The following is a 17808-nucleotide window of genomic DNA, read 5'->3' as shown; positions in this document are numbered from 1 at the left end:
ATGACCATAGTCAGGGATATATTATATCTTCAACCTCATTCTTAATTCATTTAAAGAATGAAATAACTTTTTCAAAATCCAAATTCAAAATTATTTGAATTCATTCATCATTTAGGATAGAATTGCATCATATTTTCAAAAATTCCTTTTTTCAAAAGTCCAAGTGATTGTGAATATCTCTTCAATTTCTATTTCAAATTCCAATTCTATCTCAATTTCAGAGTCCAATTTGACTTTGGAATTTCAAAAAGAAAATCATCTTATATTCAAATTCAAATTCAATTCAATTCCATTTTTCAAAGTTCAATTTAACTTTGAAACTTCTGAGTTATCTTTTGATTTCACATTTGAAATCAAGTTCATCTTCAAAAATCAAAATCAAAGTTGAGATTGATTTTGAATCTAAAAACTTGACTCTTCTTAAAATTTTAAAATTCAAACTGGGTTTTCAAAACCCAGATCCATCTTCAATAGTCCCATTCTAGGATTCAGAATCCAATCTCATATTGGATCTCAGATTTTAGATCCAAAATCCATTCTATCCGGAATCCAATTTCACCTTGGATCTCAGACTTCAGATCCAAAATCCATTCTAGGATCCAGAATCCAATCTTATCTTGGATCTCAGATTTTAGATCCAAAAATTCATTCTAGGATCCAGATCCCAATTCCATCTTTGATCTCAGGTCTCAGATCCAAAACCCATTTATAGGATTCAGAATCCAATTTCACCTTGGATCTCAGACTTCAGATCCAAAATCCATTCTAGGATCCAAAATTCAATCTCATCTTGGATCTCAGATTTCAAATCCAAAATCCATTTTAGGATCCAGATCCCAATTCCATCTTAGATCTCAGATTTTAGATCCAATTCCCATTTAGGCTCCTAAATCCAAACTTCAATCTCATCTCGGATTTTCAACTCTATTTGGAATCCAAACTTTTGATTCAAATTCCATTCTGAATTCTAAATTTCAAAATCAAATTCTATCTCCAAATCTGAATTTCATTCCAAGTTTACCTCGAATCCAAAAACCAATCCTATCTCTCAAATCTATTTTAGATTTCTCAAATCTCATTCTAAATTCAAAACTTCAAAGTTAGAATTCAATTCCATTTTATTTCTATTCTAATTCAGAGTCCATTTATGGCTTTGAAATTTCTTTTCTTCTCTTTTTATCTCAAACTTCAAAATCATTTTTTTTAAAATCCAGATTTATTTTCCCAAGTTCTTGATTACTCCAAAAACTTAGAACTTTAAATCTTAAGTTCTAAGTTAGAAACCATTTCTTCACTCTATTCATCAGAAACACTTGGAGATTTCCAAATCATTTAAAAAAAAGAGCATACATCCTTGCATTGCACAAGCATGATTCTTTGTGCATTTAGACATAGAATAAATTCTTAGTAAAGCAAAAATGCATGAATTCGACCCTTGGTTCGATTACCTCTGGTAAAAGCGCCAGGAACGGTCGAACCTCGTACCGACGAGCGGATCCTGTCTCCTAGTTTTCCCGCAAATATTTCAAAACGGAGGCGAGTTATTTTTTTTAAAAAATATTTTCAAAAATTAAGGTCAAGTGAGACCCCGCAAAAGAGTTTCTTTTCTCTTCTCTTCTTTTCATTTCTCTTCTCTCCTTCTTTCTGTCTTTTATTTTCTCCATTCAAAAAGGAGGAAATAGAGGATAGAAAGGAAAAGAGAAGGAAAAGAGAGAATAATACCAAGAGAGGAAAAATTTTGCGATGATCACAGTTACCGCCCTAGATGGTCTACCTAGTCTTGGACAATACACTTTCTTACAGGAATATACCGTCTTTGCGGCTACCGGCTCTTGGAAAGTGTACTTCCTCATAGAGATTTACCACTCTAGCCGGATTAATTGATCTGGTCATACATACCCTCACAGAGAATCCTTTGGGGATAGGTCCTCAACATGTACCATATTCAGTGAAAACTATTATGATACATGCATCAATACAAATGACCACTCTCAAGGTTGATAACCACCAACACGGGCACAAACATGTATACCATCAATATGCATCATATCACTTCATATGTCACTTAAATCATAAAATCACACATTTAACCAATAAAGTTTCATGAACCATAATCCACTATTGAACTTGAACATTTATCACATACATTCAATATTTCATATCATTGTTACAAGGAACATTGCATTTCGTAAATTGAAACTTCAAGCATGCGTAAACAAAACTTGAGTTCTATGCATGCATACATAAACATGCATGTTTCATAATATGAAACAACTAAACCTCAACATATGTAACTCCTACATAATTCGAGTTATGCACACAGGATTCAAGTCATATATGTATCTAAGATATTCAGATCATTGCACCATTTTCATGTGCATTCATAATTCTTATAGACGATAAGTCAAATCACATTCGACCATTCCAACGTGAAACACACACACCTACCTTCTAAGTAATTTAGTTAGATATTTATGATATACATCAATTATGCTATACAGGTATGATATATTTACTTAGACAATCATAATGCAATAATTTGTAATGAAGCTATGTAGCCATGATGTATCATTCACCTAATAAGTCAAAACTAATCATTTGTAAGCATGATGTGTCATTCACATAATAAGTCAAAACTAATCATTTGTAGGCATGATGTGTCATTCACCTATACGCTAACATAAGCATCATAATCATAAGGATCTCGAAGCATATTTGTCCCGAGAGAGAGAGTTTTCCTGTCATCTGGGACTGACAAAACTTGGAACACGCGTTCCACCTCCTTGACTCAGTTTTCGGCCATATCTGGGTCGGTCTTGTCGGTGAAAGCCGAAGGATCAAGTTTTGGGAACTTTTCATATGACGCTGTCGTATGCTGGCTTGGCTTAGAAAAGGGAGCTTGATCCCGTTGCGAGCGAACCTGGCTTCGTATTGCCTCAGCCAGGGTACTAAGGGATCACGAATCCCATTGTTCTGACCATTCGTCTGCCGGATTGTCGCTCATGCTCCGCACCATCCTTTATATGTCAAAGGATGCACATGTCAGGATTAAAGGAATTCGGAAGAACGAAGTCAAAAGAAGGGTTCATATTCATATATTTTTCGTAGGTAGCATACAAAATCTTAGGAGAGCTGGTAGATATGCAGAAATGGAAAAATTATCTGCAAAAGGCAAAGGAGTTTGTAGACTCTTGTGCATTTAGGGGGGCCTTCCACCTCCGACGCACCAGATGCGCCGTTGTGGTTGACCCGAACATGTGACAGCACACAACCGTTCTCCTGAAAGTGTACCATTGCCCAAGTTGCGGCTAACGGCGCCTGGTAGGCAACAGGGAGCGCAGAGTCCCAAGCATTAGTGAACGTGGGTGGGGGCGGCCTGTTAGCCCAAAAAGTTGGTCTAGGACGTCATACGTTCGTTCCTTTCTATTACATGACCCCTACCCCTTATTGAGCGGCCACACGTCCCGCACGTGTCTCTACCTTCGACACTTTGAGCATTAGCAAGAGGGTTCATATTCTTCAACAGAAACTTCAAACAGAAATATGGAACTCATTTGGTCTAAACCATGCGTTAAATCAAAAACAAAAAAAGGCTTTACTTACAGCGCAATGCGGATGCTCAATGGCCAAGAGTCATTGTTTCTCAAAGCTCTGATACCAAGTTGTCTTTACCTAAAGACAAATTGGTATTTCCAGAAAATCTAATCCCTGCTCTGATACCAAGTTGTAATGCCCTAAAATTTTGAACTTGTAAACCTTTCAAAATATTTGAAAGTGACTAGAAATTTTTTTATTTTTCAGAGTTTTTGTTTTAGTAAATCAGCGAAAACGATTTTTCGAAAAGAAAAGAGACAAGTCGACAACCTTGGGCGCGTTAGCATAAAAATCTCCATTTCACACTAGATTGAATCCTCACAAAGCATTTAGAAAACCATCTGCATTAAAAAGGAAATAACAAGTTTATAGAAAAATGAGATTTCTTAAAGAAACCCTTATACCAAATGCAAAACTTCAAAATGTATCCTGAACGTAGAACGCCATCAGAAACAGTGGGATCTTGAAGCCATCTTGCAATCGCCCATCTCGTAAACCTAATCATCACTTGTACCTATAAAATAGATCTGTTTCATGAAAAATTGGTAGGTGCACAAGTAAGATAATATAGAACAAAATTAAGCATATGAATTTCATTTTAACATGGTAAGCAATTTTAGTAAGTAATGAGCCATAAGTAGCATGAGCATTTGATTCATACAAACAAATAAGCTATCGCTAGCGTGAGCAATTGATTTCGCAAGCAAATAAGCAGTTACTTAACACAAGATAAGCAATTCATTAACACAAGATGCACAATCAACAAGTATTGTGAAAAGGATAACTTTGTTTTGATATTAACTAGCCTGCGGGTACGTATAAGGCACAAAACATAGAAACAACTGAGACTAATCTGAGGCTTTATTATGCCATGTATTTTAGATACCCCGGGTAGCTAGCTGAGTCTGCTCCTAAGGGGACAGCTAATGACCGAGAGAATTCTCCAAAGGCCACTCGTATAAAAGGATGCATCCAACTTCTGCAGAAGTCTATGGGTTCTACCACTTAGGATAATTTCCGGTAGTCCCGTCCCCTAACTTCGATGACTGGGGGCACCGAGTCATTTGCCCGAGGGGTGGTTGTTAACAACCTGTCCATCGAAGTTTTTGTACCATCTCATCCTCTCCCTTGACGAAAAACAACGAGCGAATGAGTGTGTCAGGTTTTATTTAACTGACGACCCATTCTACATGCTCTGGTCTTTTAACGCACTCGTGCATTCTTCGATATTTGAAGGAAACTATTAAAGATGGTCTTCTGTACAGAAAGAGTATGAATGGGCATCACACGCACGAACTCCTTGCTTACACAGATGTAGACTGGACAGGAGATTCAGATGAGCGCAGGTCGATCTCAGGATACTGTGTTTTCATTGGTCTAAATCTTGTCTCCTGGAGTAATAGGAAACAAAAGGCCATTGCTACGTCGAGCACAGAAGCTGAATATAGATCAATGGTAGCTGCCACAACCGAAGTAACATGGATAGACACCTATTGACAAAAGTAGGAGAATCGATATCTCGATGTTTTCTCTTATGTGACAATCCAAGTGCCATTAACATGTCGTTTAATCTCATCTACCACAGCCGTGCCAAGCATATTGAAATTGATCAACATTTTGTAAGACAGAAGGTTGAAGAGAAGGAAATTGAACTTGAATTCGTTCGTATTACTGATCAAGTTGTTGACTTGTTTACTAAAGGGCTCAACAAGGACAAATTTTGGATGTTAAAAGGCAAGTTGTTCATGGTTCAAAACCATGTACAACTTGAGGGAGGATGAAAAGAAGTCATCATTCATATACCCAACTCAAGTTTATTTAGTCACATGTTCATTAATGGTTCATTTGTAATTTAGCCTATTGTGTAAAGGGTATTTCAGTACCCTAATGTTTGTATCAGCTAATACTTAATGATAAGCCTCATACGCAGACCCCTAATTGAGGTTTGTGCAACAGCCACGTTCTCTCTCTCTATTCTATGCTTGTTCTTGTGATTGAATGACAGAACCCATGATTTCTAAGAGACATGGGTATGGTGGGTCATCTGTTGTGTCTGTGTTATGTCTATGTATGGTAAACCCCAAACAGAAAGATAGCTTACACACCCAAAAACCAACATAGAAGTCTACATAAAGAAATTTACAACTATGTCACATGGGTGCGGGGATTCGGCACTTCCAAAAAACCCGGGTGCGGGGGTGCGGCAGGGGCAAATATATATATATATATATATATATATATATATATATATATATATATATATATATATATATAAATAAAAGGGGGTCGGGGAATAGGCGGGTTTTTTTTCAAATGTTGCAGCTGTCAGACTGTCAGCATAATTTTTTTTAAAAAAAAATTCGAAGCCCATTTGGGCAAATTTTTTTTTTAAAAAAAAATGGACCTTAATGATCCTGGTGCGGTCAACGCACCCAGGATAGGGTTGACCGCACCCGGTGCCGCACCCGCACCCGCGTCGAGTCGCATCGACGCGGGTGTGGCACCCTCCTAGCCGAATCCCTGTGACATAGATTTACAACGATGGCCTACTAACAAGTATCATACAAACTCTGTACATCAAAAGGAATAAAACAAGTAATACAATTGTGACTAACTAAAGTATACAAACAATGAGAAGCACTCCCATATGACCGAGGGGCAATCCAGGACCCATCATGTGGTGAAAAGTCAGTAATACCCTTGTATACAATGACACGCATAATCTACAATAAGTTACTACCAAAGGTCTTACACACCATATGAGAAGAAGGATCAAAAGAGCCAGGAGTTTGGAAGGAGGGGTTATCAAATTGCAAGTCAAGAGCTCTCATAGAGTTTTAAATAAAAAACATTGATAGCCATTTCTACCAGCTTTCTATTTTTTCTCATGCGTTGTGGTTTAATTCACTTGTTTATGATTAAGATCTGGTTGCTTAAAAGTTGAAAATTAATAAATTTGATTAAAGGTATCCATTAAATTATTATGTATATGTCTTTAGGAAATATGTTGATGGGTTGGAGATAAAGAAAAAGTTTTTATTTCTTGGTTTTAAGCATAATCCCCAGTATAACAAGTTTTTTCTCATTTTTTCCGCAAAAGTGGTTTTCTTGGGAAAATCTTGGAAGTTTTAAAATTTGGAAAAAATGTGAAGAATAATAAAAAAATATGAGAAATAATAGGTTACGTATTATTTTTTCTTGCAAAAAAGAAACAGTTAGAAAAGTTTTTAAAATATAAAAGAAACAAAAAAAATATGCTTAAAACATATAAAATAAGGATTTTTTAACCGCTGATAATATCACAATAAGATGTGTTCTAGCAATAATTTGAAAACATCTCAATATTTTCAATTTTTTCTGGCTGTTGTGAGAAAAACAATAATATCACAATATTTTTAAAATATTGGCGACATTGGTGACTGGTTTTAGGTTTATGATTGATGGTATCATTCTCCAATCTTGTTGGTGGTGAACTTCCATTGAGTTGGGTGTTTGTTCCCCTTTAGTTGGTGGCATTACGAGCATATGAATATGGAGCAGGACCACAACCAAGGTAGAAGGATCCTACTTACATTATGATCTTGATCTTAGCTTATTGTTTTGTTATAATTTTCTTCTGTAGTCAACATAACGGAGATGACAGATCTGCAACTCCAAAACATTCTATTTCCGTTTGATTTTACCTTTGTTTGTATTGTTCGATATTGCTTGTGCATTGTTCATCATAGTTTTCTTGTTATTTATGTATGCTTGGTTAAATGCACAGTGTAGACATTTATATTGCAGGATTTGATTCTGAAAGAATAGAATAAATAAAAAATGCATGCTTAAAATATATAGAAATAAGGATTTTTTAAAATCACATGATAATATCACAATAAGATATATGCTGGAAATAATTTGAAAATATCTCAATATTTTTGTTTTTTCTGGCTGTTGTGAAGAAAGCAATAATATCTCGATATTTTCAAAATATTGGTGACTGGTTTTAGGTTTATAATTGATGGTAGCGTTTTCCAATTTTGTTGGGAGTTTGTTCCTCTTTAGTTGGTTGCATCACGAACCTGTGAATAGGGAGCAGGACCACAACCAAGGTGCAAGGTCCTGCAACTCCAAAATGTTGTATTTCTGTTTGATTTTATCTTTGTTTATATTGTTTGATATACTTCTGCATTGTTCATCATAGGTTTCATGTTATTTATGTATGCTTGGTTAAATGCACTGTATATACATTTATATTGCAGGATTTGATTATAGTTTCTGAAAGAATAGGATAGATATGTATGCCTTAGAAATTGTTAAATGTACCAACAAGGTTATTTTGGAATGAGACGTAGGATATGCTATCCTAATTTTGTTTTAATAATTAATTATAACTTTCCAGGATATTGATTTTGCATATATTGCCTTCTGTCATATTTGCCTTTTGTTATATTTGAGAAGTTTGATTATTATATTGGTTTGAACTTTGAAGGTTCATCTATATGGCACATCACTTGGTGGATTCTTGGCACAGCTTTTTGCGCAACATCGTCCTAGGCGTGTTAGATCTTTGGTGCTCTCAAATGCATTTTTAGAGACACGCTGTTTTGGAGCAGCAATGCCATGGTCCTCTTTGTAAGCTCTGTAGAAAATCCTATATATCCATTATTTTTTGCTCATAAGGAAATTAGGAATACATAATTTAGTTCTCTATCGTTAGTTATTTGCAAAAAGGGTTTTTTTGCCAAAACAATCTCTTTATCTGGAAATGAAATTTAGATAACTATGAATTCTATGAACTGTCTCCAACTATGGTTCTAACAGTAATCAATGGTAGACAAAGGGGCAAGAGGGATCAGTTTCCATCGCTAGTGCAGAAAATCCCCAACTTTAGTAGTGACTTGGGAATTTCCTTAGTTCTCCCACAAATATACTTTATTAAAAGCTATTCCCCTAAAACAACCCTGCACCCACCCAAATGGTTTTTTTGATATTTTCTGCCATAAAGTATGGATACTCAGAGTTACCATCTTTTAAGTATGTAAATTTTATAAATTCACAATGCTAGTGTACCTTCTAGTTGGTCATTTTTTTTATGGTAAGAATATAAAGTAATAATTTTATACCGTAAAATGAAATTGTGTAAATCTAAATTTTACATTTTAGGAACTCTCTCTCACACACACACTCTCTACTAATAGGTGTGTTTGGATCTCAAAGAGTGAGATGTTCAAGTTGTGTCCAAAATGATAGGTTAAGTGAATCAAGGTTTAAGTATCTATATGCCAGAATTTGGATCTGAGTCCAGATCTGATGTACAATTTATTATATGTGCTTTTTCAATAAATAAAGACTTTACCTGATTAGTCTTAATTTGTTTATGTCCATTTTGATCAAATTCCCCTAGGAACCAGCCTAATACAAATGATCCAAAATTCATTACATTTAGATCAGTTGGGGTCTCTCTCTCTTGATAGCATACTATTTTTGGGCGAGTTTTTGGTTTTAAGTCTTCTTGTTTTGGGCGGGTTATTTTAGTGGATCTCCTCACATGTTGTAATTGGATTCGTGGAGGGTGTAGTGGGTAACATGGGGTATTATGAGGGGTATTCTAGTCTTTTGGGGTCTATATATTACCCCCATGCTTGTGATTTCTCATATCCTTCTTTCATCTTAATGTGAATTATCTCTCTTTGGCCTCTCTTGTAGCGTGGATTTGGCTTTTGCCTTAAGACTTGAGATTAGGCTCATTAGAGTTCAACTCTGTTGAGAATCTCTCCTTCATTCCTTCCATTTCTCCCAACTCCACCATAGACAACATTCTCCAATTCATCTCATCCACTCCATGATCAGCTACCATTTCTGGTATCAAAGCAAGGCTTTAGCCTCATTTTAATCAAAACATCCAAAAAAAATTAGTATATCTATTGGAGTATTTCATGTCTTCACATGAAATTCAGTGTATCAACGTGAAGATCGATCATCTGATCGTGGAATTTGGCCTAGATTGATCATTTGTAACGACTCCAACTCATACCCCTTAAAAGATGTGGAGTTTTTTTTTTAAATCAATTGCAGAAATATTCCCAGAGACCTAGGGCCTTTACTGTTTCACTCCCAATTGGATAACCAAACACACCACAAGAGATCTTACATTTATCACCCAAAACCATAACAACTCATTATTTTATTTATTTATGAAAGAATGAGTATTTAAACAATAGTTGTAAGAGACATATCAGAGTTATTTAAATGACATAAAAGTAAATAAGGAAAAAACTGTCCAACAAAAGTGTGACACTCGTAGCTCTACCATAAGCTAGTCGCTTCACTGATCTTCTGCGGCTGCGAAAACCACAAAAATAAGAGTGTCAGAAATTCGAGGAATTCTGCATACGAATTTCTCTAATGAAATAAATGAGCATAAAAAATACATATAAGATTTCATGCAATAATTTAGAGGAATACAATTATGACATTTACATAATTCAATTTAAGCATTCATACAGTAGGGAACAACTACTAAGCATGAGAGAACATTAATAAATAACAGGGATCACAATTTAAATTACCAGGACATTTGACATGCATTAGGAATCAAACACTATGCATCCACCATCATGTAACAATTAAGAGAATAAATAAACATGCATGTTCTAATGCATAGCAGGAATATACATGACTTCAGTGCAATGCATGAGTAAATTATTATCTTTCATTATAGTTTCCTTTGATATGCACGTCCCTATTAAATGCACACAATTTAAGTTTCTCTTTTTATTTACCGTTGCCCGCAGATACACCAAACAGGTACAATTTTCCAAGGTCAAGTAGGGTTCTCAGGATAACTTAGCACACAAGTTGTTTTTTATTACTGCGTTTCAAACTTAGCCCTCGACCGAATCACCTTCAGAACATTAGAGCTCCACATCTAATGTCGGGACACTAAGGACCTCCACATCCAATAGTGTTACTTTCTTGGTATACCAAAACAACAACTGTGTCTAACACACCACCCCCAGGTCAAGTGACAGACTCTTCGTAAAACCGTGGACAGGAGAAAGAACCTCAATATCAGGTTCAAGGGTAATAAGTAAAGCATACAGAGTTTTTATATCCTCGTGGTCCCCCAAAACCAAAGTCTAAGATGCTCATTCTTTTGATGGGAGATCTCAGAACGTACATTATACTGTTCTTATTCATTATCTTTTTATTAAAAATCAATTATTAAGTTTTACAATTCAATATACAAAAGCAAAGGCAAAAACTCGCATCTACCCCTGCGAGGGCCATCACGGGACCACCGCTTGCGAAAAAGCATAGAACAGTGTAAACACAATACAATAAAAACAAATATGATTTTTACGATGCATTTAAGAGTAAGTAAAGAAGGAGCACCCAGTGCTTGGGGCTCTCCACATCTGCTATGATTCACTTGGATCATCAATGCACCATATGTAAGAATTATACCATAATGCATTACTTCTAAATGCTTCTCAATGCACATTCGTAGATGTCATTTAAAGATGTGTTTAAAACGATAATATGCATGAGCATTAATTTACAACTTTATATTCATTGCATGCTTTCATTTGATGCATACATTCAAAACAATTTCATACTTTTATTCATCACACATAATCATATCCATTGCATATTTTCCTTATGTACATATTATTGTCAATGCTTGTTAACACCCATGTTGCTGCATACATGTGTCCCCAAATTAATTCAAGTTGACACCTGCACATGAGACATCTATGCAATATATCTTTGTTGAAGCATAACCCAACATGCCTTATATGTACATCATTTGTTATTCACGTGTGTGCACAACTAACTATATGCAAATGTGTACCAGCCCAAATCAATTTCATTGCAGACATCTGGAAAACTAAATTTATATATACGCATACCTATGTAAAACTTTTGTCATATATATATATATATATATATATATATATATATATATATATGTATTGTTTTTTTTTTCTAAAGAAATTTGCACCCAGCCGACTGGTCGGCTGGGGTTCTAAACAGGCCCAGCTGACCAGGATCGGCTGGGTCTGGTCTGGACAGACCCTGGTCGGGCCTGGCAATGGGCTGCCAGGCCCAACCCAGTTCGGCCCTGGCAATGGACTGCCAGGCCTAACTCAGTTCGGCCCAAGGGCTGGATTGGGTCCGGCCAGCCCCTGCCAGCCCGGGTTAGCCGAGCCAGCCCAGCCGAACCCATCGGCTGGGCCTGACAGCTCCTGCACAGGCCCAGCCCGGGCCTGTGTGTGTGCTGTCAGGGCTGGACAGCCCACCAACAGAACAAAATTTTTCTTTTTTTACAATTTTTTTTTGAAATAAGAACCCATCCCCTCCTCTTGATCTGAGCCGGCTCAGCCGAGCCACTCGGCTGAGCCCTGCTACTTGGCAGACCCTGTCAGGCTAGCTGGATGCAGTTCAGACGAGCCTGGCTGGTTTGCCAATACTTATCAGGTCTGACCAGACCTGGCTGGCCTGTCCGGCCAGACCGTGAGGTCTAACAAAAGGGACAAGGAGGTCCACGAGTAACCCGATTCCCTTTTCTTTAAAATAATGCATATGTATATGAATGAGAAACATGCTTTTAAAACGTTATCAGATTCGTGAGTGTCTGTGTTTACAAATCAATGACCCGCATCTGCATGTTTAAGCTGGAATCTCATTTACATTAGGTTACAAACAAATGAAACCATGTACATGCTAATGTAATATGGGTATTAAGCCTACTCATGATTACCTATTCAAGAAGGCATGTAGATTTCAATGTTTTCAATAAACATGCCATTGCATACACGTTTCTGGAAAAAAAATATACGCATATAATACTACTCCCACGCCTATATGTATTCATATACGCAGCCCACATCCAAATCCACCATTGGAAATCAATATTTAGCATAGGGGCCCCTCATAGGGCTACTCCTTTCATGAATAAAAATTCTGTTATACATGGGCAGAATTTTTACTTCATGAAAAGGGGTAAAATACACAAAAAATTCAGCCATGGAGGACGATCCGTGGATCATCCTCCATGGGTTCAAAGGAAAGCATGCACCTACATGTTTTCCCCATAGATTTTCCAACCAGTATTTGATTTCTCACTTGGGATCAAAAGAGGAGACTTGTACCTTGTGTGGATCGGAAGAAACGAGAAAAACAAAGAAACCGACGGTGGAAAGATGTTGATGGCGGGAGAAGAAGAGCCTTCTTCTTTCTCTCTTTCCTCTCCTTCCCTTTCTCTCTCTTTCCCTCTTTCTTTCTCTTTTTCCTTCTTTCTTTGTTTTCTTTTTTTTTATATATAATGAGTGGGAGAGGGGGTGACATCCCCCCCTTCTCCAGCCCTCTCAAAAAGAGTTCCCAAAAAGGGACTCTTTCCCTACCTTGTTTCCAAAATGTATAATTTTTTAAAACTCCTTAAAGTTGACTTTTCTTTTTAAAACTTCCAATTCTTCTAAAACTCTCTTTCTTAAGTAAGAACAAGGACTCCTTTAAAGAGTCTCACTCAACCCAAAAATAAAAATTCGGAATTGATATTAATTAATAATTAATTAATTACAATTATCTAAAAACTTCCAAAAATAACCAAATTAACCCAAAAGGCTTCTCAACCTTATTAAACTCCAAAGTAAGGCTTTATATTGAATTTAAAGCTGGAAAAATGTTGGGCTTGGATTTGGATCCGGATCCAAAATCCAAACTCATACCCAAAACGAAAATGGATCAAGATCTGGATTAAATCCAGATTTAAGTAGGACTTAAATAGGACCCAGATTCATATTAATTCAGATCATAGGCCTTGGATCCAATCCGATCCAACTCCGGATCCATTTCGACAAACTGCTCAATTTTTGAAAAACTGCGATTTTCGTGCCAACCGAAACTCAAATTCAGGAAAGTAAATTATCGTTACACTCAAAATTTTGAGATGCAGCCAACGATATATTACACGAATACCAAATTCCGAATTTTGCCCAAAAATAACCCGAATTTCGCTTGAATTTAAATGTCGAAATTTAAACTTTTTTCACGCTTCGTTTGGCTCGCCTCGACCTTGTCAATGAGACCTGGGTCAAACCCAGACTTAAGGACATCAGTCTAAAAATCGAGCCTCAAATGATTTTCCTCCCAGACTAGGTATCAAAAATGCGACATTACACCATTAGATCGTGATTTCAGTGGAGATTGGCTCTGATCAAGAGTCCTACATCAGATCTGAAGCAATTCCCAGCCGATTGTGAAATTTGGAGATTCAAGACGTGAAAATCGACCTTCAACATGAAGAACGAGTGGAGTTTTGGTGAGATCGAATTCGTTTCTTCATGAATTATCTTTTGAATATCGTAATTCCTGTTGATCGTGTTTATATTGAGATCTGATCGAATATGAATTGAATTTGATTAAATCAGTGTGGGATGGATCATTTTTAAGAGGAATTTCGAGGATTTGACATGAAAATCAATGACGAATTCTCATGTTGATTGCTTTATTTTGATGACTGACCTTTAGATTTGGCGTTTTCATGCATGGATCGTTATTTTGGATGGTTCAGATATGTAATTGGGTGTAGATTGGATTGATTTTGCTAAATTTAGGTGCATTTTGAATTGGAGTTTTGAATTCTGGCTGTTCTCTTGCCATTTTCGGTATTTTTGGAGTTTTATTGGTAGATCTACGTAATTCGGAGTGCTTTCTTTCCCTTCCGTGGCTTGGATTGAGCTTCCATGGTGTTGATCCCACTGTAGCAGAGGTGGTGTATCGCCGTAGGTAAAATTCTGGCCATTGGACACTGGAATCTGGCAAGAAACTCACAGGAAAACTCTGTTCTACTGTTCTATTCTGCAGAAAACACATCGGATTTTTTGACTTCTGGTATTCACTCGTGCATTATCTGCATCATTTGAAGCTGAATTTTTAGACATAGCTTCTACACACCCTGGATTTCACTTTGGATTTTTTTTTTCATCTTAATTGGATTCCTGGTAAGCTCTGTAGACCCTTGCTAAGTTGGTGAAATTTCATACCGGATTCCTGTTCCTGTTCCTGTTCTGCAAATTTATTTCTGCTTCGACTTGTAAATTTTGTTATGAAGGGTTTTCTGATTGATAAAATTCTGCAAAAATCATTTCTAGATTCCTAAATGTCTAAATATTGTGAGAATTTTGTATTGTTGGAATTGATATCATAGTCGTTCTAAAATTGCTGCTTTCCTAGACCTTGTTCTGTATTATACTCTGTTTCAAACTATTACAGGACAGAAGAGAACCTAAACTTGTACCCTCACCCAAATCCAAACCCTACATCAGCTAGACCTGCAAATTTGTACCCAATTAGGCTTATTTGCTTTTAACCTAACCCAATTTACGTCATCCCAAAATTCATTCCCTACCTTGAGTTACAACCCAATTTGAAATCTGCATCAATCACATGGCTTCTACGAACATCTATCCTCATATGTGAAAGAATATGCATGTTTATCCTTTCATGGACAAATCGAGAACACCACGATATATACTCACATTTCCTAAATCTTCTTAACCATTACTTCTTTTCTTATGCAGAAGTTAATCATACCAACATCTTGTGCGGAAAATTTGTCTTTATTTTTGTTTTATCCTGATTTATCATAACCTTTTCTTGCTTTTTCTAATTTTTGCAATTTGACATGTTGTGATCATCGCAAAATTTTTCCTCTCTTGTGGTTTCTCTCTCTTCCTTCTCTTTTCCTTTTTTGACCTCTATTTCCTTCTTTTTGAAGGGAGAAATGAAAATACAGAAAAGAAAGAGAGAAGAGAAGAGAGAGAGGAACTCTTTTGCGGGGTCTCACTTGACCTTGATTTGAAAATATTTAAAAAATTACTCGCCTCCGTTTTGAAATATATTGCGGGAAAATAGAGAGACGGGATTCGCTCGTCGGTACGAGGTTCGACCGTTCTTGGCGCCTTTACCAGGGGTAATCGAACCAAGGATCGAATTTATGCCTTTTGCTTTGCCTCAATACAACAACAACAACAACAACTACGCCTTCATCCCAAAACAATTGGGGTCAGCGATATGAACCAAAAAAGAAATTCATTTTGGGTCTTCCACATGAATCCTTTTCCTCCAATCATTTCTATCCAACGCCATGTCCTCGGTGAGGTTCAAAGCATTCATATCCTTTCCTATCATCTCCATCCAAGTCTTCCTAGGCATACCCCGACCTCTTTTAACTAATATATTTTCCCATTTCTCCAAACTTCTAACTGGAGCATCATTAGGCCTTCGCCGAATATGTCCAAACCACCGTAAACGATTCTCTCGCATCTTATTTTCAATGGGTGCAACACCTACCTTCTTACGTATCTCTTCGTTCCGAATCTTATCTTTTATTGTATTTCCACACATCCATCTAAGCATCCGCATCTCAGCTACACTCATTTTTTGAATATGATGTCTCTTGGCAGCCCAACATTCCGTACCATATAGTAAAGCGGGTCGAATAGTCGTCCTATAAAACTTTCCCTTCAACCGCAATGGCATTCTACGATCGCACAGCACTCCAGTAGCACTTTTCCATTTCATCCACCCAACCTTTATCCTATGATTTACATCTCCATCAATTTCTCCATACTTTTGAATGATGGATCCCAAATATTTGAAATAATCATTCACCGGTATATCTTGCTCACCAAGCTTCACTACACTCCCATCACTACTTCGTTGCTTACTAAACCGACATTCCATATATTCAGTCTTACTCTTACTCAACTTAAAACCTCTAGCTTCCAATGTCTGTCTCCATAATTCTAACTTAGCATTAACCCTAGCTCTAGACTCATCAATCAAAACAATATCATCAGCAAACAACATACACCACGGTACATTTTCTTGAATTGATCTCGTAAGCTCATCCATCACTATCGCAAATAGGAAAGGGCTTAAAGCAGATCCTTGATGTAACCCAACCGTTATCGGAAAATTGGTTGTCACCCCTCCACAAGTGCGGACATTGGTTACTACTCCTTCATACATATCTTTAATTATACTAATGTACTTGAGAGAAACACCTTTCTTCATCATTGTCCACCAGAGAACGTCCCTAGGTACTCTATCGTATGCCTTCTCTAAATCAATAAAAACCATATGCAAATCTTTGTTCCTCTCTCTATATCTTTCAATAAGTTGTCTAAGAAGATGTATAGCTTCCATAGTTGATCTTCCAGGCATAAAACCAAATTGATTCTCCGATATCATGACAACCTTCCTCAACCTAGACTCAATCACCCTCTCCCAAAGTTTCATAGTATGACTCATGAGTTTTATACCACGATAGTTTGTGCAATCTTGTATATCACCCTTATTCTTATATAAAGGCACCAAAGTACTCTTCCTCCACTCATTAGGCATCTTATTTGTTCGCCAAATCAAGTTAAAAAGATTTGTCAACCATTCTAAACCTTTCTCTCCCAAGCATTTCCAAGCCTCGATAGGTATACCATCTGGGCCAACTGCCCTTCTTGATTTCATTTTCTTCAAAGCCTCTGCAATTTCTTTCTTTTGAATCTTGCGCATGAAGTCACGATTTATCTCATGAAAAGGAATGGAGAAGTCTCCAAGATCTTGAGCATGACTATCATTAAATAGCTTATCAAAATAATTTTTCCATCTCTCCTTAATCTCCTCATCTTTGACTAAAACCCTTTGCGTTTCATCTTTGATGCATCTAACCATACCCAAAACCTTCGATTTCCTATCTCTCATCTTTGCAAGCCTATAAATATCCTTCTCGCCTTCTTTGGTATCCAACTTGTCATAAACCTCCTTATATACCTTAGCCCTCGCGTTTCGAACAACTTTTTTAGCTTCCTTCTTTGCTATCATATACTTCTCCAAATTCTCATTATCACGACTCTTACTTAGATTTCTATAACACTCTCTTTTAACCTTAATAGCTAATTTGACATCCTCGTTCCACCATGATGTATCCTTACCTAGTGGTGCACCGCCTTTAGACTCACCCAATACCTCCTTAGCTACTTTTCTCATACCACCCGCTATCTTATTCCACATTGATTCTGAATCCTCCTCGAGACACCAATCAACTTCCTTAACTACCTGCTCTACAAACATTCCTTGTTTAGCTCCTTTCAGTGCCCACCACTTAATTCTAGGATCTATCCTATGTCTATCCCTTTTGCGGCATTGTCTAATTCTAAGATCTAA

At 36.7% G+C, this 17808-nt stretch overlaps 1 protein-coding gene across 3 annotated transcripts in view; it reads left to right on the top strand.

The window, feature by feature from the left end:
- The window catches only part of LOC149836368 (alpha/beta-Hydrolases superfamily protein), a 124734-nt gene that overhangs the window by 43539 nt on the left and 63387 nt on the right, over positions 1-17808 (top strand). For 2 of the 3 annotated variants that reach the window (XM_090009177.1, XM_090009175.1), the window contains exon 4: positions 8069-8211. In XM_090009177.1, the coding sequence (XP_089865303.1) occupies positions 8069-8211 (143 nt within the window). The remainder of the gene's footprint in view (positions 1-8068; positions 8212-17808) is intronic. The other variant, XM_090009176.1, reaches the window with a different exon arrangement.

The sequence above is a fragment of the Nuphar pumila genome, chromosome 6, assembly GCF_984573655.1.
Source record: "Nuphar pumila chromosome 6, dmNupPumi1.hap1.1, whole genome shotgun sequence".
In the NCBI taxonomy this organism is placed as follows: Eukaryota; Viridiplantae; Streptophyta; class Magnoliopsida; order Nymphaeales; family Nymphaeaceae; genus Nuphar; species Nuphar pumila.
This window is presented reverse-complemented; position numbering and strand designations above follow the sequence as displayed.